The sequence below is a fragment of the Haliotis asinina genome, chromosome 7, assembly GCF_037392515.1.
Source record: "Haliotis asinina isolate JCU_RB_2024 chromosome 7, JCU_Hal_asi_v2, whole genome shotgun sequence".
NCBI lineage: Eukaryota > Metazoa > Mollusca > Gastropoda > Lepetellida > Haliotidae > Haliotis > Haliotis asinina.
Genome location: NC_090286.1, coordinates 49,479,261 through 49,506,484, shown reverse-complemented (window position 1 = coordinate 49,506,484; position 27,224 = coordinate 49,479,261). Strand labels below are relative to the sequence as shown.

The 27,224-nt window shown below is 39.4% G+C and overlaps 1 protein-coding gene across 1 annotated transcript; it reads right to left on the bottom strand.

The window, feature by feature from the left end:
• Nucleotides 1-14,892: 14,892 nt before the first annotated feature.
• LOC137291824 (intraflagellar transport protein 52 homolog) lies at nt 14,893-26,689 on the bottom strand. Its single transcript, XM_067823360.1, has 14 exons — nt 26,614-26,689; nt 25,547-25,671; nt 25,305-25,392; nt 24,491-24,620; nt 23,695-23,770; nt 23,189-23,254; nt 22,039-22,165; nt 21,239-21,325; nt 20,835-20,903; nt 19,894-20,048; nt 19,286-19,373; nt 18,958-19,066; nt 17,780-17,925; nt 14,893-16,223 (listed from the first exon to the last, which is right to left on the bottom strand). Exons 1-14 carry the CDS (start codon nt 26,629-26,631, stop codon nt 16,170-16,172), a joined length of 1,338 nt encoding a protein of 445 aa, XP_067679461.1. The 5' UTR covers nt 26,632-26,689; the 3' UTR covers nt 14,893-16,169.
• Between the last annotated feature and the right edge of the window lie 535 nt (nt 26,690-27,224).

The window sequence follows — 27,224 nt, the reverse complement described above, 5'->3', positions numbered from 1 at the left end:
AGATTTCGCCCAGAACATTACGAACGTTATGAAAACGGCATTCGCCATAACGTAACTATGAACGAATACATCACCGTATAATACTATTAATGTCATTTTTACATCGTCAAACGTTGATTACACAATGCCATTTAGAAAGTCAAACGTTGGAAGCTAAAGCCATTGTACTTCGTGCAAGAGGAAATGAGGGAGAGCTCATAATTTATGGCTTGTGGGTGGTGGTGATGATTTTTTCTTTTCCTTTTTTTCTTTTCTTTTTTTTTCTTTTTCTTTTTTTTTCTTTCTTTTTTCTTTTTTTTTTTCTTTTTTTTTTTTTAAGGAGGGGTTACACATTTTGTCCTGGGAAGGGTTCAATGATTTTGTACATGACGAGCTGGGAAGCAGGGTGTTCGCTTACAATGTATTTTGTACTGGGCATGAAAACATTATCATCCATAAATCCTGAAATTATGTCAACGGTCTCTAAGTTGGGCTGGTTTTCATAGCATTGCATATGTACTAGAACTAATGACAAATCAACAACTGGTTGGGTTTTTTTTAAAAATGCGGAACAAAAGATGATGTCATGTAGGATTTACATCGATGTTCTCAGTGTGTTGTCCTAATGAATGCGGAAAGTAAGCTACTGAGAGTGGTCACTGTGTGTGAGTGTTTGATCGAGTTGAATCATTTTCCTCAAGTCAAACGCTGCTTTCATCCCTTCATCAAAGTACAGTTCTTCATAACTATCGCTGTTGGTGCAAGTCTGTTGTGTCGCTGCATCTTTGATATTTGTTGCACGACCAAAGGCTGAACTGCTGGTAAAGTGTATAGTAAAGGCGCCGATCCTGAACTTGATTAAGGGTTGGTTGTGTTCATAACGGATTACAATATCCATTATGAACACCCATGTGCACACGCACGTGCGGATGCATGCAAACACAGACGTCAGAATGTAGACCCATTCACAGACTGAGACTTGGTCTCTGAACATACATAATTTCAGCAGAAACAAACAATTCCTTTAAAATTGAAAAGGAATTAGAAGGGAGAATTAGACTTTCTTTACATTGATCAAAAGGTTGACCAGAAGCGGATATGACGTGGTTCAGGGACCGTGAGACAGACTGCCCCATCTATCACTTTATGTTATTGCAAAATTTTGCAAAGATGCTGACACAGATGATACAAATAAACCAGACGACAGGCTCAGATATTTGTCGTGTTTCTATCACTGATTTGCGGCCTATGATGTATGTTTAGATATCACAGCATCTGAAAGATCAGTCGGTGGTATATCAAAGGCACCTCTTTCTTTGTTGCGCCTAAACATGCAAAGTTGAAGGCATGCAAATTAACTACATGTGGGACATGTCGCCAAGGATTGTTGAAACACAAAAGAGGAAACTAAAGGAAGAATTATGTTTTAACTTGTTTTCGAAAAAGGATTATTTTTATCTTCTGAATTGAAATATTTTCCTCAGATTCACGGAAATTCGAACAACATGTATTTGTTGACTTTACATTTTAATCGGTTTATTCTTAAAGGAGGAGTAAACAGGAAAAGGTACATCACCCAAGGGTAACAGTTGTGATTTCAACCAATCAGGACATTCAATAATGTTTACCCCTTTGCAACAGCTGTCTTAAAACTAAGATCGACAACAATAGCACAATCAGAGAATGTATTGTCTGAGAATGTACTGTCAATCAGAGAATGTATTGTCTCTGACGTGTTTTGGGATCTTTTATAAATCATATCTTGATCTTGCTAAAACAGCTGTCATGGGTTTGTATTATATGTAAATATTGTTTTGATATTGCCTGGTTCTTATTGCACTGACAACGGTAAGAACGTCCATTGTACTGTTTCCCTACGACTATTGTCATAACCGTCATAACTGTTTAATCGACTTGCTTCAGTTCTCCTCATTTAATCTGTTTCAGTGATGACACTTGCATGTCAGCTGTGTCAACGCGAATATGTCGACAGGGAACTACCTCAGAATTGTAGCTTGAAAAGACGAAAGAATACGTCCAAACAAATTTAGGTTTTTAGTCATGCGATTACACCGTACTGGTTGCATTAATAGCTCTTCAGTGATTGTAAGTTTATGAAGGGACAAGTGCAGAACGTGCAACACGTGCAGCAAATGCATACGGATGCAGTCGGAACCCCATACTGATACACAGTACAGAACCTAACAGATATATGGTTGCAAAAAGATAGACAAAGAAACAATAGCATTGCCTAGTGTTGGCAGACACAGTTTGAGAAGATTGCAGTTACATTATTAAAGTCATTTTAAGATAGATAGCCGTGGCACTATTATCGAGATGGAACACAACACTTATACACTGACGTAGTCGAAAAGCTATAATCTTGAATGATAATACCGTCTAATAAACAGAATGACATAATATCACTCTGTGGCGACACAGGCAGACATGGAGTCTTCGGAGTACGACAGAGGACCTAGAAACCAGTGCTTAACCTCCGTCTGGAATGCTAGAGGACTGACATGAAATAATTACAGAATCAAACGCAATATTCTCCCACTGAACTTTCGGTCGACTGAAGCAGGGAGAATAGAACTGTGCAGATTATCCCTGACAAAACATGGCTTGAACTATAAAACTGCGAATCAATTCCGTCGGCTACTTCACAGAGCTTAAGTCTTGTTAACAAGAGCGACGGCCGAAGTCTGAAACAGACTGTAGGTATATGGTACGAGATAGTCTTTTATTGATATTATCTTATAATTATTCCATCCAATAGTGTTATCAATAATGGGTGTTCGTTATGACAAAATGATAATGTATGCATGGTACATTACATGTCGATAATGCTATAACATAGGTTCACGACATAGTTGCTGGTGGCCAAATCGCTGGGATAGTAAGCAAAGCTGTGTTTCTGAATTAAACAGTGCATCTCGTATTCTGAACACTTGAACCTTCCTGACGTAAAAATCTACGAGTGTGTGTGGCAGTGGCGTAGCGTGTATGTTAAAGCGGTCGCCCGTCACGCAGTAGACCCGAGTTCGATTCTCCGCCTGGATATTGGTCGAATATTGCTAAACACTGTGTAAACCTTAACTCACTCACTCCCTCTCTCTCTCTCGCTCTCTCTCTCTCTGTGTGTGTGTGTGTGTGTGTGTGTGTGTCCTCAGGCTGACGGAGGGAGGTGTTTCAGATGCAGATGGTATGGAAAAGAAGAATATATAGAGATTCAAAGATTATTAAGGTGGCACATGCTCCAATTCCAAAAGACTTAACATTACTACATGAGTTTAAAAGCAGCATCCGGCCATAAGGCCAACGAGTGAGTGAGTGAGTTAAAATTTAACGTCACATCGGCAATATTGCAGCCATAGCGTGACGAGAATAAGTAATTATAAAAATACAAATGAATTGATAGCACATACATTGTAAAACCCTGTCAACGAAGGACAGTAAAACTAACAAGGATATCACAGAGTAGAATAAGGCCAACGAAACACAGGTATCACAGCTGTATAAAAATATCTGTAATAAAGTGATACCCACACATACACAAACGCAAGTCCAAACGAAACATATACACATACGCATGCTCCTTCACACACACGCACATCAGCACATGTACCTACACGACTGCACACATCACACACCAACACACACATTCACTTTCTGACGCTAAAAAGGATTTTGATAATCTACATAAATAGCAAACAAATTGACCTAATCATCACATTGTGGATTAAACTATGGAAAGGGAAATATTTGATGTCTTCATTTCAGTAATCATCTAATGGATATGGAATCCCAGAAGGGACATAGTCGCGTTCTCGCATTGTCGTGTCGTTACTGTGGAATTTAAGGACAACGACAAGCATGAAGTCTGTGGGTTAAGGACCGTTGGTTAATAGACTGGATGTATTCAAACTTGCCATTTCCTTGAAAATTATTTTGAATGAATAGTCCCAATTTTTAAAAGATACACGTATATGTATATCTCTGGGCATGGTATGGAATGAAAATATCGAATTATCGATGTATATTGTGAATCATGGTATGTCCAGGATTGATCATATAGGATACTTCGACCTTGAAAATTGTTGCTATGTCGCATTGTTGCCTTTTGGATGAATAGATATGTTTCAATGCGACATAGCGACAAATGGCCGAAATTTCGCGTTGTCGCATTGTCGCGCTTTGGTTAATTTTGCCTGGTTTTGCTTGTTTTGGAGAGGGCGACAACGCGACGATGTCGCTTCTATGAAGTGTTGAACACCAGATAAATGACTTGCTTAGATTCGTCTTTAAATAACAAACAAACACGTAACGAAATATCCGAATTGTGCCATCCGGTTGTCACTTTATTGTCTTCTCGCGAAATCAAGCACTACGGGATAATCGATGAGTATTACCTTCTTTTGAATGTCACGAAAAGTGGTCATCACCAACAAGAAATGGATGGCGAGGTTTTGACAGAAAGGACAGACTGAACATCTGCTGCTGTTGTGTGTCATCAAAACTAACATTGCCAGTTGCCACTGCGTCCATAAACGGAGTACTGTGATGCCGAGTACCACGTGCTTGCTGCCGTTGTTGCTGTCACTCCACTGACATGTTACATGCTCACCGACCCTATATTTACCATTATACTGTTATTCTTACGTTATACGATATTTTTCAATAAAAAATGTCAGGTCATAAAGGAACGCAAGTGACTACGAGCAGGGTTAGAATAGGTCTTCAGCAACCCATGGCTGTCCTAAGAGGCGACTAACGGGATCGGGTGGTAAGGCTTGCTGACTTGTTTGACACATGTCATCGTAAACCCAGTTACGAAGATCGATGCCCTTGCTGTTGATCACCGGATTGTCTGGTCCAGACTCGATTATTTACAAACCGCTGCCACATAGCTTGAATATTGCGCCAAGCAACAACCAAACATACAAAAAGGCATCAAATTCGAAAGAAACGTCACAATCTTGTCATGTCTGTGTTGAGGGACGTTTACGTTTACCATATTAAGTACTGACGACATTTTGAGATGTTTACTATAACCAAATGTGTCTCTGGCCTCTGGCTGTAGAACAGACTTTATTTTAGCATAATTCGATGTGGACATAGAGGACTCCAAACTTGGTGCCATCCTATATCACATGTCTTCCCAATGCTGTCGAAACATATTCTTATTGCCAAGGCTTTAACGCTTTAGTATAATTACACACACACACACACACGCACGCACGCACGCACGCACGCACGCACACACGCACGCACGCACGCATGCACATACACAAATAATAAAAAAATTAAAATAAAAATAGATATGAGTAAGTGGCGGCGGCGGCGGCGGCGGTGGCGGCGGCGGTGGTGGTGGTGGTAGTAGTAAACGAACAGACAACGTGTACATAACTTGTCAGTTGTCTGTGTTGTTTAGATCGATCAGTCATATACCTGAACAGACAACACGCGCAGCGAGAGAGGGGGGTATCGGGGGTGTGGTCGTGTTTGCAAGAGTCTGGTAGAACTCATCACTCCAAGCAATCTCAAACCCATTCCACTACTCCTAGATGTGTGTAAGGGAGCGGTTAATTGGGATTCCAAGAGTCTAATTAAACATAGTCCATATCATATATGATCTGTGCTGCTAACATGCAGCTAATTATAGTCACGGGAACATTACATCGTGTATTGGGTTTAACCTAGCCTTGCAATTATCAATTTCAACTAATCATTAATTTCGTTTCACCAAATTATCACCAGTATGTGAAGTGTCTCAGTGGGCTACAAAAACTATCGACTTATGCTATGGCAATGTGAAAGATTTATATATATAACATTTGCTATACCTCCATTGGGTACTTCGGACAATAACATTGTGTTTCTTCTTCCTACTTATAGACAAAAGTTGACAACTGAGAAACCTATTGTTAAATATGTTAAACCATAGGCACACACGTGAATGTTTAGATATCCTAAGGGGTTGTTTTGACTGTACAATTTGGAATGTTTTTGAAAACACTTGTAATCATTGAATGAGTTTACTGATGTGGTTACTGACTACATAATTTTCTGTGTAGAATGCATTGTATCTACTAAAACCATAAAGATATATCCCAATAAAAAGTCCTAGGTAACAAAACAATTTAAGTCTGTGTTGAATGAAAAACGAGGGAATTTAAAGAAGGGAATAAAGTTAAAGTAAAGAAAATTCAAACAGAACTTTTGTCTTTGACAAGTAAGTGTAAAGATGAATATATATACAAAATACAATGCAGATTTTCAGAAAATAACGCGCAGTGTATAGAGTGGTGTTAAAACTATCATGGGGCTGTGAAAAAGCTTCAAGAAATTGAGTGTAATGATGACTTCGCCTCCTCTAATGAGCTAAACACATTAGTCAAGATTTGATTCAGGAGATTCCTCAGGTGTTCTAGACTCTCTTCCTCCAGGTGATGATATATGCATTTCAGTTGAGGGTGTTATTAGTGCACTCTCCCGAATCAACATACGTGAAGCCTGTGGTCCAGATAATTTCTGTGGTGTTGTACCGAAAGAATGCAAAGAGCAAATGAATGTCAAATTTCAAAAATTATTTCAAAAATTCAGTAAATACTCAAACTGTTCCCATTCCTTGGAAACCATCTAGGATTGTCCCTGTGCCAAAAAAGCAAATCCATCGATCAACAGTGATTACAGACCAGTTTCCCTGACCTCTATTGCCATGCAATGCCTTTAACGTTTGATTCAAAATACATGTATATCATTGAATGAAGTAAACCCGCTTTTAGACCCATTACAGTTTGCTTACAGAGCCAGCAGGGGTGTAGAAGATGCAACCATTGCTCTTTTAACATTTAGAAAATTGTGGTACATATTTAAGAATTTTGTTTGCTGGCTTCAGCTTGGCATTTAACACCATTCAACCTCATACATTTAATGAAGAAACTCTCAGATATGAATGGTAAGCCCAACTTGATCAGATGGATCAATTCTTTCCTTGTAAATAGATCACAGTTTGTTTGCGTAAATGGAACTCTCTCATCACGTGTCTGTACACGAACAGGTGCTCCGCAATGCTGTGCTATTATCTAACTCCCCAGTAAACATAAATGAGAAGGACACTTACGTAGCTGAGGAATGCAAATATATCGGCACTATTTTAGACTCAAAATTATCATGGAATTCTAACACTAGCAGTATGTATATACAAACGATGCAAGCAGCCGTTACATTTGCGATGGAGATTAAAACACTTCAAGTTAGTCCAAACCATTATGGTGCTTTTCTATACAAGTTTTATCCAGTCTGTTCTAACTTTAAATTTGCTATGCTGGTATGGGAACCTGTCTGTTCAAAACAAAAACAAATTGCTCAAAATTCTTAATACTTCATCAAAAATAATTCATCTACCTTTAAAGTATCGGCTATTTTTATGAGCAAACTATTAAAAAGACAAATAAAATTCTAAGAGACCCGACTCATGTTACATTTTCGGAATATTCCATTCTCCCCTCAGGCCGTAGACTGCGTGTGCCGACATACTCCTTCGTCAATTTTGAAAAAAATTGCCCGAGAAACACTGAAATTGTTATGCAGCCTTACGTATGCGGAGAGTGCGCAGATGTCGGTCTTCTCGGGATGTCGTGACACGTGACCTACCTGTCACGTGACCTTGGCCTGTCCTTGTTGCTGCCAGTTTTCCTCAGTCGTTGAAACACTTTATTGATGGTTGTGGTCGTGAACTTAAACGTTCTTGCATTATAGCTTTGTGTTGACCCCCATTCGACGCATTCCCGTAGCAATCTCTCGTTGTTGCATTGTTAACCTGGGTCTCCTTTCACAAAGCACTAAGGTGATCGTAAGTCACTGTGGACTAAGGTAACCTTAGTGCAATGTTAGAGAATGGAAGTTAAGGATAAACTTAGCAAAAGTTTTGTGAAAGGAGCCCCTGGTCATTTATAAAAGTCTGTTTTTCTTATCGCCATGTTATCCGTACACACTGACGGAAAGCGAGGACGGGAAAGACCCAAAGTTTTGGAGCTTTACGTGCAAAACGTGTGTTTCGATGTTTTAGGGAATTATTGTCCATTTCAACTTTCAAATTGATACATTTTATCATTTGTCATTATAGTATATATTTTTAGGCAAATATTATTGTGTATGTGCGTTGTTTCAAAACGTTCGTTGGTACTTGAACGTTTGACATTACGATGTATTATACTTTCTTTTGCTCACTAGTCTAACATTGTTCCCACGGACAACCCAAATAGATTAGGCTGGCAGCACTGCAAGCGTTCGTCATCACGCTTTTCTTTCCCATTCGGAATTACTCGTGTCATTCCTGCAAGCCGGATGGCAGGTTACGAAAGAGGCGAGTAGTTACGAATGTTTCCTTCCGTAGCATCATTCGGGAAGTATCATGAGATGGATAGTATAGCTTTTGAGGTCGGATGACGTAATATGTTTGAATTATTTCAAGTCGAAATTGGAGACAGAAACATTGTTCACATTCCAAAGAAGTCATTCTCATCAATTATTTCTGAGAATCGACAGCTGGTCTTTTCACAGCGATTTGCCCAGAAGCTGCTCGCAGCAACATGTGTGTGTGCATCGACTTACTTGTGTGGGGATGGGTTTGCATGTCGTTTTATGCCGCACACCGGCAGTATTCCAACTATATTGCGGCGATCCGTAAATAGGTTGGACCAGACAATTCACTGACGAACGCATGCACTCGCTTCTACGCAACTGGGATAGGATGACATGTCAACCAAGTCAGTGAGGCTGATCACTTGATCCTGTCAGTGGAATCTTATGACGGGCTCCTGTTCCCTGACGTTTATAGGTTTGTTGGCACCAACCCACAGCTTGAGTGTTTTACCAAAACGGTAAACGTTGGACTCTGGCATCAGCACGGTCTGTTTCCATATTCAGATAGTATGTCTTCATATAACGGCAATACTGAACAAAGCTGAACACAGTTCACCCACTCATGCATAACGGATTGTGTTGGGAGTTACTTTGGTAGTATACTTTCACGAACGTAGACGATACTTTCATGCTACACGTAATGACTGAGTGAGTTTAGTTTTACGCCACACTCAGCAATATTCCAGTTATATGGGGACGGCCTGTAAATAATCGAGCCCGGACCGCACAAGCCAGTGATCAACAGCATGAGCATCGATATGCGCAATTGTGTCAACCAAGTGATGCAACATTGCAAAACGTCGTAAAACTATGCTCACACTATGCTTACTTTCACATTCGTAGACAATGCTTTCATACTACACGTAGAGGACGGTAGATGACACTTCCATGTACGTAGTTGATCGTTTCATACTACAGGTAGATGGGTTTTTTCATACTACAAGTAGATAATACTTTCAAACTAAACTGGACCAGACAATCAAGTGATCGACAGCATGACCATCGATCTGTGCAACTGGGAACCGATGACATGTGTCAACCAAGCCTCAGCAAGTCTGACCACGGGATCCCGTTAGTCACTTCTTACGACAAACATGTGTTACTGAAGGCCAATATACTAACCCGAACCTTCACGGGTCACTACACATAGATGATACTTTCATACGCGCAGATCACACTTTCATGCTACACGTAGACGATACTTTCATATTCGTAGACGTTACTTTTATATACGTATGGGATACTTTCATACTACAAGTAGATGATACTTTCACATACGTAGATGATACTTTCATACACGTAGAAGATACTTTCATACACGTAGATGATACTTTCATACACGTAGATGATACTTTCATATATGTAAATGATACTTTCATACACGTAAATGATGCTTTCATATACGTAGAAGATACTTTCATATGCGTAAATGATACTTTCATATGCGTAAATGATACTTTCATACAAATAATGATACTTTCATATACGTAGAAGATACTTTCACGTACGTAGATGATACGTTCACATGCGTAGATGATACTTTCATATTCGTACACGATGCTTTCATATACGTATACGATACTTTCATATGCGTCGAAGATGTTTTTAAATACGTGCGTAGATGGTACTTTCATATATAAACACGTTTTTATTTGCTTTTCCATATTTTTACGTGTTACAATTTACTTCACACTGTCAAACCATCACAATAAATAGAACTAAAATTACGTCGCGCACATGAAGTGTTACTATACTGAATGTAAGTCAAACAAATCCGTGGCTATTAATAAAGTGCAGAGGTTACACACAACAGTCCCGATCTAATGCGTATTGCTCTATAAAACATGACTACGTGTAGTTCGATAACTTTTCGATAGATGATGTCATCATCACCAAAGTAGGTTCTAAATTGTCTTCGACAAACAAACAGAACGTGTCTTGTAGGATCAATATGAATGACCGTAACGTCCCACTCAACGCCCCATGTGACATTATGGATGTAACCTATTTTTGTTAACATCTAGTAGAAGGATGATGATACTGTTAATGCGTTTTTACTTGGTGGATGTCCCGTAGAATGTGTTTTGGAACACGAAGAGATGTGTGGACAGGCGTAATCATGAATGTAGGCCATTTGTAAATGGCAATGGTGTCTAATTCAGGAAAGCCATCGTCCTGGTATTTCTTAGACCAAAAACAATGTGGCCAAACCATGTGAGACGTATTTGTAATTATTTGATCTTCATTCCTATTGCGCATCACTATCGCATTGTACGTTGTGTTGTCAGCCGCCCTGTTCCGCGACGTCTCTTTCATGAATTACTGTGTGTAACATTCATAGCCTTCAAATGGTCATACCGCTTGGCCGTCTCTGTCATCACACCAGCTGGTCCAGGAAGTCTTGTTCTTTCTCTGTTTGTCCATTGTTGAGTCTTCGCCTGTCCATTGTTGTCCAAAAAAATGTATATATGCTCTCATATTTATTGTCAATGAGTCCGGCCTTCCGACTGTCTGCGTAGGGCGACGAAAAAAGATAATGCCGCTCGTAGGGAACCAACTGTAGAACTCCGCTCACCTCATTCATGTATATTTCTTTATCATGTGCTGTAGAGTCACCTGAAGAGGTCACCTGAACACGTACTTGTTCGGGTTCAATGTGTAATTCTTCTTAATTTTGAGCTGATTCCCCAGTTGACGGCCATATTCCATGCGGTAGCAGGGGAGGATACGGCACACTACTGAGACAAGAGGGTGCTGTTACGGTTAATAAATTGCCGAGACAAAAGGCATAAGAAATCCTCTTTGAACCAGCAAAATATAACACAGACAAGTCTAAAATATTCAATAATATATTGAGCAAACAATGAGCAAGTTACAATGAATGACAATACAAATTTCTTGTACAATACAATTGAGTCACAAATGGGTCACAGATATAAAATATCAAATCACCAGAGTCAGTGAGATCAGATATATTGACTGAAGGTAGTTTACAAAGTCAGAGGTCCTGCACGAAGCGTCAATCTTGAATGCAGATTGTAGGTCGGAATTTGTTGACTAACGACAACGATAGGCAAAGTCCCTCAACACAACAACCAGTCTTTACATATACTGACACATGGTCGGAAAATTCAGGCAAAGCTTGTCTCTATCAGTGTTTAGTAAGAATGTTCACGAACAGGAAGTGAACAACAGATTGCCAAGGGCAGATAACTGAATCGCTAAAGAATGTCTGCCGCTAAAACTACTATTGCCATTGAACATTTATTATATTAAAGTGACCTACAGTAACTATTACCTAATCAGTGATTATACAAATTACAAAAAACACACTCTCGTGACAGTGTACACTTCAGTCACTCTCACCCGACTTTCAATAGTCAATTAACAAATTTTCACTCTCTCTCTCTCTTTCTCTCTCTCTCTTTCTCTCTCTCTCTCACACACTCACACTTCTCTCTCTATCTCACACACACACACTCACTCACACACTTCTCTCTCTCTCTCTCTCTCTCTCTCACACACACACACACACACACACACACACACACTCACACACACCACCTACTCCGATCCCCAACCCCTTCTGGATCCGCATATGGTTGACAATATCATCAATCCACGTTAATCATGTGACTTAATTATCCCTGCATATTGTAATCTTCACTGGAGGATAGAAAGAATGTGATCAATTCGCCGACCCGAGCCAACACTATTGGTGGTGGCGGTCTGAGATAGAACGAACCATCGTAAAAGTATGCCATAATCCGACATTCAATTTGCGGGCTTCAGATGATATTTATTCATCAGATGTTGTCATGGAAACGTATTACTACAATATTCACCCTTGGTAGCGGTGGATGCGGAACGCGGGATTTTAAAGATTCGAAATATTATTTTTGTTTGTGGTGATTAGATAACTGATGAAAAGCATGCGGTGCACCTTCTTTGTACTTGTGGGGCGGTGGGGTAGCCTAGTGGTTAAAGCGTTCGCTCGTCACGCCGAAGACCCGGGTTCGATTCCCCACATGGGTACAACGTGTGAGGTCCATTTTCTGGTGTCCCCCGCCGTGATATCGCTGGAATATTGCTAAAAGCGGCGTAAAACCAAACTCACTCACTCACTCTTTGTACTTGTAGGGTATTTTTGTTATGTCGTTGTTCACATCAAGCAGATGCTTAGAACATTACTGTCGTACAACATCACATGTAACGAGAACTACGTGTCATGGCTAACGATAATCACGAACCTCATTTCCCTTGAGACTATGCTACTTATGAAAGGTTAAGGGTGAGCCAGTCGTTGCATATTACCGTAATTATTATGTCATGATGATAATACACATATTGCCTGGTTTTCACATTACATCCTCCGGTGCCGTGAATAAATAAAGTTGTATGATATTCTGTATGTCAAGGCATTAATCCTCAGGTTCCCTTGCATCTACTTCAGTCTTCACCTGATAAACTGAACCCAGGTAGAAAGGCAATCATTTCGTCTTGAAGAGTCGGTTAACTATCAAATATACTCGCATTACCCAACAGGACAGCTTGCTGGCAAAATGCCAATTGCTTTGTATTTGTAATGTTTGCGTGATACATTAATAATTTAAATAAATGAATGACATATGTATGACAGTCTGCGAAGTAATTTGCAGCATGGGAGCGCGTGCAGCCGTATCTGGGAAGGTGGAAAGAAGACACGGGGAAATGTCACAGTGATAGAGGAGTTTATCTAGAGTTTATTCATTTTTTAAAATGAAACTCTATTTTTCAAATAAACATTTTATGAGTGAGAGCGTAGTTGGGGCATGGTCATTTGTTATGAGGACAAGTAGGGACATGATGGAATATTAATATGGGAATATAAAGGAATAGTAACATATATTTGGGAGTACAAGCGTGTTACACACAAAAAAGGGGACGAGGCGGTAGAATCTTTATAACATAACAAGACCAAGAACGGGCGCACACAAACGCCACGGTATGATTTAACTTTCTGTAAGAGGAAACTGTTCACAATACAATGACAAAGTCTTTGTCAATGACAAATGACTTTGTTTGATGGACATACTCCCTGTGCCAAAAAGAGTATATTCCTTATAACCTTAAGTACTGATGTTGAGATATGGTTCTGAAGTGCTAGAAAAAACAAACATTCCGCTATCAATAGTTTTGGCTTAAGTGTCGCCAGTGGCCAGTCGATACAAAGCACACAACATAACTAGTCATATATATTGAATTTACCAATTGAATTTATAAATTGGTGGTTAGACGAACTTGCATCAGAAAAACAAGGCTTTGTGGTAGATAGATAGCTATGCATATTCAGTAAGGTTATGAGATAATATATAATATATATAGCTGTAATGAGAAAAAGAACCACAGGTGCAAAAGACTCAGAAAAAAAGAAAAATTGGGGTTTTTTTTAACATTGTCAACGATGTTGGGGGCAAATACAGGAGCGTAACAAGCCATCTCTCGTATGAACCCGATAGGTTGGAAATCTTCATATTCAGATAGTGTCGAGGGCTTGTTTTTGTATAACAAAAGCTACGACCTTGAAATAGTGATGCCATGAATTAAGTTGAGTTGGTTTTTTTACGGCCATTACCTTCTGTCACTCAAAGAACAAAGGCCTAGTGCGTTTTAAGAAAAGATTTTTTCCATTTTCTGCGAGATTTAAAAAAGAGGCCAATCACAGAATTCATGGAGACTTCTTTGAAAGAAGGAACCTGAATGCCAATGTCAGCATCAGTCAAGCTGTATCGGTGAACTGTAAAGCAAAATGGGAGGCCAACGTTTGAGTTTGAGGATGGTGGCCATTTTCCTCTCAGGTATTTCAAATGAAAGGAAGAGCGGTAGGTTATTCAAATAAGTGGTTACTGGGTTGCAATATTGCTACGGATACATGGATTTACGACACCAAAAAGGTGTATACGGTGCCAGTAGTGTCGGCTACAAGTTTTACGCTGATGGCTGTTTTTATCGTTTCACACTCATATGGCTAGTGCGTCGTACATCGATATACACTCTCTCTTTCAAATGAAAAACTGTGCTGGTTTAGTTGGAAAAAAAATACTCCTTAAGTTTGTATGTCCGCCAGGAGTATTAACGAGGTGTTCAGATTGCACCTGGTATAGCTGCTTACAGTCATCATGCTGTTATTGATCTGGGCAGATCATCATATTTCCCGTTACTCTGCAGAACCTGGGCGAACAGATCCGGGCCATGTTACATTAGGCAGCCCTAAAACGACACCATTGTTATTTCATGGAAACAGAAGATCAAGTTACCATGTTCATAAAATGCTGTGCCCTTTTTAAAATGTCGATCCCCAGAAGCCAATACAATCTTACACACTGCTTCTTCGTTCGTAATGATATCCACGAAGATCCCGCATAGAACATGTCTTCAGCAACCCATGCTTGCCACAATAAGCGACTTTCTATCACATTTCACATCAATTAGACAAGCAAGATATAGTACAAAGGTAGTTTTATTTACAATCATAGAGACTTAAGAAAACAGAAACATCCAACAACTTACAGGTGTGTTGTACATATGAACACCTTATAAATAATCTTAATATATTTACAGATCTAACATTGTAAAGACTCTTTGAAGTAAAAACAGCTGAGACACAGTCAAGTTAAGATCAGTATTTGGTCTTGAGGACATTTACAACCATTTGCTACAGGACGGAAAATATGCATAGAAACACAAAAAGTATGACATGTGATTACAGCCAGATATATCAGTTTTGTGTACTTCGTCTGATCTTATGGGAATGTTTCTTTAACAAAAAATCCAAAACATATGTAACCATGGTGCTGGTAAGCTTACGTTTTAGAATGCACACATCAGAAAGTGATACAATGTATGATTTCTAAAAATTATTTTTTGTTCTGTGAAATAGATTATCAGTTGCTCAAATGTCAAAGCCTAAGGAATAACTTCCTTGGGACTTCACTTTTGAAGAGATTATTTTACCCTTGATTTCATTCCATGCTCCACTTTCTATCGCACATTATACTAACCGAGTCACATAGGTTTGCAGTGTGTTTTATTTTTCAGAAATTGTACTCTGCAGAATAACAGTTATCAGGTCTCTAAAACATCTGAAAAAACCATGTGTTTACATGAGAAATATACACTGATCACATATCAACATAAATGCTACACATATGTCAAGAATGTGTTTACCTTTATTGAGCAGTTGAGGTTGTGACCATTCATGACTTTCCCATTCATGAATTATTATCCACTGCCATCTGGAAACATTTATTATTTATCAAAGCTGTTTTCCCTGTGTAGGCAAATTTTACAATCCTTGCACATTTTCAGAATAGAAATTAGCAGTCTCCAAATATTACTGATTATTGATAAGAAATTGGCCAGTCCCAACTTGCTCCATGATCTAGAGGCCATTTTTAGTCAAGAACATGGTAATCAATAATTTTGCCAAACTATTAATAATACATAAAATATGTTCTGGTACCAATAATTCATAAACTTTAACTTCATGATTTATGTACATCACATAATATGACTCTGCAGATTATTAAAGTTGATTGGAAAGACTTCCATGAAAAATGCTCCCTTTAACGCCTGCACTGTGTACATTGATCTTAATATGTTTTCATTGTTATGAGGAAATGATAATTTTGTCCTCCACTTTGAACTGGGATGAGGATATACATGAATCAGAGTTCTGGATGTTGGGGGGTTTTGTGACCAAGGTGTCATCGTGATGTATTCTATGCATAGCTGTCAGCCCCTCCTCCAAACTCAACTGGGTTGTAGTCGTTGTCCTGAAATCAGACAGAACAGTTATGTTGTGTAACACTACACCAGTCATCTATATTCCAGTCATCAGCATGTAATTAATTAAAACCCTGGGCCTAGATTTCGAAGCCCTCTTAGCGCAAGGATAGTCATAAGTGCCATACATTAACATTAACTTATGACTATCTTAGCGCTAAGAGAGCTTAAAAAATCTAGGCCCTGAGATATAGTTACCACAACTAGGATTTATGCTGAACTATGGGAGACTAACACACAGATTGAACAAGGCAACAGGAAGCAGTCTGCTGCACCTACAGGCCAGTGAAATGTTTATGTTGATAAAATAGAGTTAAATGAGCTGTTTTCTCATACAATATCAATCAGAAGATCGTTTTTATATTTGCTACATGTGACAGGTTCGAACTGCAGGAAGATGTCACAATTAAAGCTTCCATGATCACATGATACACTTGCAGATCTGAGTCACACCTCATCATCTATCACACATACAAGTATAAACATGTCACATCATGTCATATAACACTTGCGCAGATCTGAGTCACACCTCATCATCTATCACACATACAAGTATATACATGTCACATCATGTCATATAACACTTGCGCAGATCTGAGTCACACCTCATCATCTATCACACATGCAAGTATATACATGTCACATCATGTCATATAACACTTGCGCAGATCTGAGTCACACCTCATCATCTATCACACATACAAGTATAAACATGTCACATCATGTCATATAACACTTGCGCAGATCTGAGTCACACCTCATCATCTATCACACATGCAAGTATAAACATGTCACATCATGTCATATAACACTTGCGCAGATCTGAGTCACACCTCATCATCTATCACACATGCAAGTATAAACATGTCACATCATGTCATATAACACTTCTGCAGATCTGAGTCACACCTCATCATCTATCACACATACAAGTATATACATGTCACATCATGTCATATAACACTTGCGCAGATCTGAGTCACACCTCATCATCTATCACACATACAAGTATAAACATGTCACATCATGTCATATAACACTTGCGCAGATCTGAGTCACACCTCATCATCTATCACACATACAAGTATAAACATGTCACATCATGTCATATAACACCTGCACAGATCTGAGTCACACCTCATCATCTATCACACATGCAAGTATAAACATGTCACATCATGTCATATAACACTTGCGCAGATCTGAGTCACACCTCATCATCTATCACACATACAAGTATATACATGTCACATCATGTCATATAACACTTGCGCAGATCTGAGTCACACCTCATCATCTATCACACATGCAAGTATAAACATGTCACATCATGTCATATAACACCTGCGCAGATCTATAGGTGTCAAACTAAGTCATTTAACATCTATGCTGATCTATAGGTGTCACACCATGTCGTCTAACATCTATACTTATCTATAGGTGTCACACCATATGTAACATCTATGGCAATCTATAGGAGTCACACCACTTCATCAAATATATATGCTGATCTCATATATGTCACACCATGTCATCTAACACCTACCTGATTGAGTTTCTTGAACTCTACCACTTGTGCAAAGACATATTCAATGATGTGTTTAGCATCTCTGATGTCAGCAGGGAGTTTGCTGGTGACGGACAGAATGTCTCCACATTCTCGAACATAATACTCCAGATCATCGTCAGTACCTGAACATACGAACAAATATGAAGGTTCCAGCTGATTTGAGAGAGACAAAGTAGGCATCATAGTTTGAATGTTCAAGGTTGTCTATGTGTAGTGGGTGGGTGAGTGAGTGAGTGAGTGCGAGAGGTTTAAAGCTGGAGCATTATTCCATTTGGCATGTGAGCTTGATGTGGAAGGAACTGCAGACAGTTTACCACTTTGACGAAATTCACAGGTACAGGTTGAACCCAAAAACAAAACAATGTGAACTGGGACTCTAACCCACAATCAGAGGTTTCTGTCAAGTCCAAAGGGACACAACTCAGTACAAGGTATTGTGGTCCCTTGGAGTCACTGTGCCATTACTCTTAGTGGAGTGAGATGGGCAGGTCTCTAGACACAGGACTGCTTGCATGAGTCACATTTAAGAGTACAGGGATTTATATGGGGTTTCAACAATTACCTGTTGCAGACACCCTGGGAAACACCTGTTATATTACTCAAATCTTGCTATTTTTGTAAATCATCAGGAATTGGGATTTTTTTATACAAACAAGGAATATGTAGTGTCATTTGTTGCAAACTACTGACACAAAAGGGTAAAAAAAATCAATAACAGCTGGATGGTACTTTATTCTCTGCTACTTTTCAAGCTGACTGTTTGTATGTAGTCAGCATTGGAACAATCCTGGTGGCTTTAACTACAGTGGTCAATGTCCAACAAATGCCTCTTTTAGGGCTTCCCTCACACCCAAACCGTCATACCACTGGGTTACTTTTCAAAAAGGCAATAACTCAAGTCACTCACTTACTCACTGCAACCTTTCACAATCTGTATGTATTACTCTCTCCTAATGCCTTGTTCATGGATTTCATTTTGAGCACCTTACTTGAACTACATAAGACTCTCAAAGGTTTAGTACAGGGTTGAATTTTGAATTCCGTAACCCACACCGTGTGCCCTAACCGGGCTGGGGATGCAGATGACAATATCTGAGCCATCATCTGAGGTGCCATCATCTGGTAAGACAAAGTCTATACTAGGAAACACTTACACTTGTTGGTGATCTGAGCAATTCGGACTTTCTCAGACGAGAACTGTTCGTCCAGATCAAACAGCTCCAGTGCTGGGGGATTCAGCTCCTTGAAGTTCGGAGGAAACACCTAACAAGAGAGGAACGGATGAGTAGAAACATACAAAGGAGAGGCAGAAGTAAGAATCTCATCATCAGGCTTCCTTCATTTGTGCATTGCCCTTACAAGGAAGGAAAAGGAAGGATATCTTCCTCAAATCAGTAGTCATATCTGATGACACTTTAGGTCTTTCAGAATTTTCAAAATTACAAACAGCTGACTATCAAACATACAATCTTAACTACATACTGCTGGTTGTAGAGGCGGAAGAGGGGTCTCAAACTGGGGCGTGATGAGAGTCAGTGGCTCATGTTTACATCCAAGCTGATCGTAACCTCTGAAACACAAGAAAACAACTGATTTAGGCCCTCCTTACCAACTGTCCTAACTCACTCTGAATAATTGTATTCAACTGTCACTTTACCACAAGGACAAACTGTAGGAACCACAGTGTACCGCTGTCTGTCAAAGGACATGAACATGCTCATCAAATCAGTTCAATACTACATGTCAGAGAACAATGTTCTATTACTCTAAGGACATACGTTGGGGACCAGTTCCTACTTCCTTCCGACTGTAAAGCAATGTCTGTACAAATGAATATCCAGAAATCTGGGCCTGAGTAACCAGTGTAACTATCACTAAAACAAGATGTCACTGCACCAGGTATCATCACCCAAACTGAAAACTTGCCACGAGACCTGCAGTAGATGCAAATGTTCCCCTGCTATGTAATACTAAATGACCATACTTTCAAGCTTGAGTTTTAAGTTTCCTGTATAATGGCTGTTGCAAAATTCACAATATGCCATAGTTGATCCTCACATAAAATGTCACTACTATGACATAATACTTACTTGATTGCCTTTGGTACGAGACTAGTATCTAGTTTGAAGAGAGAGTTATCAAACAGTGTTGTGATGTCACGAGGAATGTCGTCACTCTCCTGGAGACAAGTTTTCAGCTCCTCGGCCAGCTTTGCAACTTCTGGGAGCTGGTTGTAGTCACTGATCTGAAGACACATCACCAGTAATGTTAACTCACACTTGTATAAAAGACATGTATTAAACTTAACATCCTGACTACATCAGGGGACCTGTCAAGGTCTGGAGTAAAATAGGTCTTCAGCAACCTATGCATGTGACTATGCATGTCATATGAGGCAACTAGCAGGGTCGGATGGTCAGGTTCCCTGACTTAGTTGACACATGTCATCAGTTTCCATCTGTACAGATCAATGCTCATGCTGTTGATCACTGGATTGTCTGGTCCAGACTTGATTATTTACAGACCACTGTCACATAGCTGGAATATTGCTGACTGCAGTGTAAAACTAAACTCAATCACTCAATCACTCACAAGGCTACATCAGAGGGTCTACTCATGTAGTTCTGTTTCCTATTCTCACAGGTTTCGTATTCTCACGGAAAACACATTCTATGCACTCCATACTATCCGCGTTACATCGTGAGAATGGGAGAAGCCTCATTTCATCAACAGCAGATGGCACTGCGTATCACAAGGATCACGAGTGGTACTTCACCTGATGGACCAGGCATATGATAGGTACAGATGTTGGAAGAGTAGCCCCTCTAAAAACAAGCATTCATACTGTAAGAATCATGGTATTTTTTCAGCTGAAATCCATACGCACCACAAGAATAGGAAACACCTTCCTGTGTCATAAGTGGCCACTATGATAAAGAGGCAGAAAGATATATATGTAACACCATATATCATGAACATGAACAAATATGCACAAGCATCATGAGGAGTGTCTATCAGTGCCTGCCATTACCTCGGGGTCCTCAGCATCTATAGCATTTAGTTTGATGTCCTCTGTGGTGAGATACTGCACAAGGACATCCTGAAACAACAATATCAGCATCCAACTTCAAGTTAAACATTACTGTCAACATGGTCAAGAGACCCTTTAATGGCTCTTCTCAGACCAGAATAAAATTTGAATACAGACATACTCTTATAGGCCAGAAAAGCAACTGTTCAGGTTTGTTGGTTGAGATAATAATGCATTTTGTAGGTTTGAAATTTCAGATTCATTAAGTTGTTTTTTGTGATGAGGGATAAGTGTGTATGGTTAGGAATCTGGTGATGTTAATGGTTTCTGTGATGCAAATGTGTAAGTGTCTCCAATTTCGAAAACACTGAGCTAATTATGCTACTGTCATCCTAACTGCTCACCAGGATTTTACTGTTTTCCTCTTTGTCTATGTACTGGTCATGGAACATGTGGACAGACCCAAGGACTGCCATCTTTCCTCTTGTTTGCTGGAAAACAGTGAAGCAGCATGAAATACATAGCACAACAAGGAGTCAGTACCCACGCTGAGAATAAAAAAAAACAAAGCCTTGTATGGATACCAAAGTACCTACTCAGCTCACCATGTACCCCCACAGCTCACTATGTACCCACCAAACTAACCATGTGCTCACACAGTTAACCATGTACCCACTCAGCTCACCATGTACCCACTCAGCTCACTATGTACCTTCTCAGCTCACCATGTACCCAATCAGCTCACAATGTACTCACTCGTCTCACCATGTACCTACTCAGCTCGCCACGTACCCACTCAGCTCACCATGTACCTACTCAGCTCACCATGTACCCACTCAGCTCACCATGTACCCACACAGCACACCATGTACCCACTCAGCTCACCATGTAGACACTCAGTTCACCATGTACCTACTCAGGATACCATGTACCCACCCTATTCATCATGTATCCACTCAGGTAACAATGTACCCGCTCAGGTAACCAAGTATCCACTCAGCTCAACATGTACCCCAACAGCTCACCATGTACCCACTCAGCCCAGCCTGTACCCACTCAGCTCACTATGTACCCACACAGTTCACCATGTACCCACTCAATAAATCTGATAAATCTTGAAATCAACCAAGGGACCCTCACAAGCTTTTTGACTTTGAGTTATTACCCAGTGTCACATGTAGTTCCTGGCAAGCGGCTGACATACCTTGTTTGTACGTAGAGCTAGGACGGGCCTATTCAGAGGGAAACACACAGTACCAGTAGACAGGACGGCCACAGCTGGCTTTACTACATTCAAGGTAGCACCATACGGATATAAGAACGACAGAGCCCTGCAAGCACAACACAATTGGTTCACTTTATTATGCTGTTGGTACAATCCTTTGACAATGAATAACCTCAGCAGTCAGCCATATAGTGATATACCAGCTACATAACTGCACTCATCAAATAATATGGACTTTGTAAACCAGCATATGAAACAATCCATATCACTGGGAAACTGTAACACAAGACTGGCCAAGTCACATTGCCTGAACTCATGTGTCAGGGATAACAAGCCATGCGATACTGGGTGCTGGTTTTACCCTGAATCTCCACAGTTTTTCCAATTAGGAAAAATCTTCCAATTAGGAAAAAGTAAACAGGGCTCCATTTTTTAAGAGACATTAACCTAACTGAACTATTTGCAACTTAAGATAGTTGCACAAAATACAAGATGCACTGTTTTTATTGCAATGTATAATGAAATAAATATGCTTCTGAATTATTATGTTTTATTCAGAGGTTTACCCACTTAAAAAGTGCCTTGCATCTGGTATTCAACTGATAACTAGGCTGCACTCTATAATATAGGGCTGCACCAATGTGAGTAACTAAATCAAACCTTTCTTCAGACACATAAATACACTGTACACCCAAATTATCACTCAACAAACACAACAACAGCAAACCTACCCTTACAGTAGACAGTGTGTCTCCTGTCTGTTTGCTGTGGCGAATATTGTACATGTATCACAGTGTCTATAGTTACTAACTAAAGAACATGTAGGTACAGTCTTCTTACAATGATCCATGTTCAACTTGTATGTTGTGTCTAAAGGTTACTAACTGCTGCACATGCTGTACTGTGTATCTACTTGCCATGGAACAACTTGCACGATGTGTCTACTGTCTGCGTATAGTGATACAACTGGAGCATTGTGTCTACTGTCTCCTTGCAGTTGGACAGGTTGTACAATGGGTCTACTTAGAGGTACAACATGTCCATCGTGTCTATTGTCTACTAACACTAAGTTACAGTGGTACTACCACCTGTTCATTGTGTCAACTGTTTGTGTGTACTGTCTACTTACTGTGCGTTGTTAGCATCATCATCTCCACCATAGGACAAGGACTTCCCTGCTGCCTGACTCACAGCTCTGGGGAAATAACAACACACATCACCACCATTATTGTTAGGAATGTTAGTCTGGGGAATAGTTTTTGGATTGCCACTGTCTCAGAGTTAAAGCAAGCTATTTTTTCATACTTGGGTCTGACCTGTATTCACTAGACAATGAGAAAATGGAGACAGTATCATCAAGGTTTACTTAGCACATTTTCAGTCGATGGAAGTAGACCCAAATATTTCTGGAATATTTACAACATAACACAGTTAATGAATGGGATAAGAGGTATGTGTAAAGATGGTAAAATTGAAGACAGTTTTTGTACAAGAGGACAGTATGTACATGAAATAAGACACTGAACATCTGCATGTAAAAAAGTGCATTTTTTTAAAACTTGAATTCTGCTGAATCAAAAACAATATAGATATCCATTGCTATGTTGAAAAAGCATGAATAACTGAACTCTGTACCTGTTGAGAACTCCATTTGATATTAAAGCTTCTTTAGGATGGAAATATTTGTAGTATGATGTTCTAACAACAGCATCTGTAGGAAAATATCAAATAAGAAAATAGATTTGAGAAATGTCCATGCAAACAAAGTCTCTTAACAATGATCACTCAAATCAAGAGATATATTAGATTACCATTGTTCAATCAATGTATGCAGTACAGGAACAACTGTATGCACTGTGAGTGGATGACATGACAAGCACTGACAGGTACACCAGCACTCAAAGTCATTAAGTGAGTGACTTTGGTTTTGCGTCTCTTTTAGCAAAATTTCAGCAATGTCACAACAGGGGATACCAGAAATAGGCTTCACACATTGTACACATGGTGAAACCTAGGTCTTCACCACAACGAGCAAACGCTTTTAATCAATTCAACAATCGGTACATTATAAATGAAGTGTGCAGTTCTCTGAAGAACAGGGAACCTCTCTTACTCTTAGCTCTAAGATCGTCATAAGGTAATGTTAACGTATGGCACTTACAACTGTCTTAGTGCTAAGTGTTCTGTACTCACAAATAAACTCATCTCTGCACATCTAAATTTATTGTTTTCTTTGTTGCTGGTACATATAAGACAGTTTTCGACCTTACAAACTTCCATGGACCAACCGTGAACGTGAAATTGTGTAGTTTTCACACACAGACAGACATTTTGCCACACACTGAATTGATCTGTGGGAGAAAACTCATTATGCTACCTGTTACACTAAGAGAACTTCGAAAATGAAGGAACGGATCTTCAAGACACTCACCACTGTTGACCATGATCCCGAATTCCTCGAGAAGAAAGTTGATGTTTGTGTCAAACCGTGTTTCTCCACCTTCTCCTAACATGACTAAAATACTTCCTCCACTATCCAGATACTTCTTCATGGCTGCAATCTAGAACATGGACATGTTTTATTAGTATATCAAAATGAGGTTTAACCATGAAAGCTTACACTCATGACCAGATGGTTGGACTGTTCATTTAACCTCGGGGACCAGGAGTTGGGTGGCCTTGGTGGTTTTGAAGATGATTTTAAATGTTACTGTTAAGAAGGAGGTAGGGGGGTCAATTTTGAACACATGCATGAGGAGGGTGTCTTTGATTTTGTACATAGTATGTAGGGGGGCACTTACTTTGTGCATATATTTTAGGTGGTGGCGGTGTATGGTCCCTATCTCCATGAATAGGGATGTAATGATACTTTAACACAATTATTACACAACACAATTATCGATACATTCATGATGTTGATCACTGGAAGGTGTGATCAAGGGTTGATTATTTCCATATTTTCACCATACAGCTGGAATAATGCTGGGGGACACCAGAGATGGGCTTCACACACTGTACCCATGTGGGGAATCAAACCTTATCTTTGGCGTGACAAGCACACTCTTTAACATGTTGAACCACTAAGCTACCCCACTGGCCCAAAATTAGGCAAGAAAGTCAATGAATCCTTGTCGACAACCAAAAATGATTTCCCTTCATTCGTTCCATAATCATGATAATATACACTGTAGAAGGATTAAAGGGAGTGGCCCTAAAAAAAAACCCATGACAGAGAGTTCAAATACCTCCGCAGCTGTAAACTTTTCTCTTGGACCTGCAATGAGAAATATCCTAACTTGGGCCAACTTGTCTTCGCTGATTTCATCTTTATTCCTGAAACAAGAAATAATCAAAACATTAACAATCATATGTTTCATGGCGTACCTGCAAGTCAATATTAAATTAAATGAGGGAGAGACTATAACATTGGTAGAAAATATGTAGATGCACAGTGTACTGCTTATAGCAAAATAGGTGAGTTACATACGGAACCAATTTCCATGAAGACCGTAACTTTCTGTTGAGTGACTTTAGACCATTATTGAGCGTGAACAACTCCCTCTTCGACGCATTGACAAGAATGATGTTCCTTTGATTCTTGTCCTCCATACCCTGCAATCACAAAACAATCAAACATTTCAAATGAATAGTAATATAGTATTACTGGGACTTCAAACCATATTTGGGAAAAGATATATGCATATGATCAAGGTTCCACAAATATATCTGTGGTACTGGAACAAAATCAGAAAACGCAGTTTAATAAGTAGAATTGTTTCACTTGCATGATGGAAATACTGCACTCTACCACACAGTTTTTCAGATTTTGCCACCACAAATATAAAGAGTGCTCAATCATAAACAAGTGCATGTGCATGCTAGTATTCAATAGTTTTTCTGTAGTATACGAATAAAGAAAATATTCCAGGGTAATTAACCAAATCCAATCAATTAGTGGGAGCCAGTGGTATAGCTAATGCTAGTCACTGGTTTCCATGATACATGAAACAGGACGAGATAATGGAACAGTATGGATTTACTTTCGATTACTTAGGAGGCTTCTTGAAACACTGGTCAAACACATATTACTGTGCTTGTTAAACTGTAGTATTGCCATCACAATTGGCAAAAGGATGTGAGGATCTCATAATGTCAGTGTATTTGCTTCAACTAAGTTTACTAAGTTCAAGAACACTCACAGTTAGATTATCCAGGCAAGCCTTTCATAAAGTCTTGTTGTAATCATCTACACGACCAGATAAATATTTATTTGATTTGCTTACATGCATCATTAGAAACCGATCAAGAAATGGAAACAGCTGTCACTAACTTACTGTTTCTTTAGTCGACTTTAAACCAAGAGTTGTCAGGCTAAACAACTGTCATCAAACATAAACAAGCAGCCAACCTGTCATAGCATTGCGTTAGTCGAGGATAACGCGAGTATCACATGACCAAAATAGGTACATGGGGTAAATTTACATATTTAAAACCTGCAAATAAAGTGAGACAAACAATCAGGCCAGATAAATGATTACAATTATCAGTACTCACTTCTGAAGTCGGTGCCATGTTCGCTTCTCTAGAAACTATGCAAGGATCGGTGCAAATGGCAATCTAGACGTTGATTGGACTAAATTCAAGAAAACTATTTTCGTAACAACTCTTCACTAAGTGTGACATACCAGAAAAAGTCTGCAGGGTGGATGAAATATTTCACAGTTAATGATTGATCAATACTAGTTAAACGCCCGACACTCAGAGTTTGGAAGAAAAGAGTAAGCATGTCAATCGTTCTGAATGCGTTCGCGATTATAATCTGTAATGTCTCATTGATATACCGGTACAGTTTAGGGTCGGTTAACGTAAGCAAGTTTGATGTGTCAGTTTGTTATGAGTTTTCAGTGTTTCAGTAACAATGAGACAAGAGACCCTATGTCGTCTGCACTTTTGTGAAAACACAGAAATCGTTTCAAACACTTCACTAAACAGTAATATCATGTGACATCATACGAAAATTATTTTGATTTAAAGCAGGGAATGAAGATCACATTTTTTTTAATATTTAAAAATGTGAACCATATATTACCTTCTTTTTCTACAGTTGTACAATGAAACCTCGTTTGTACGAATGGCCCATGACACGTTTACCCTCAACCCAAGTT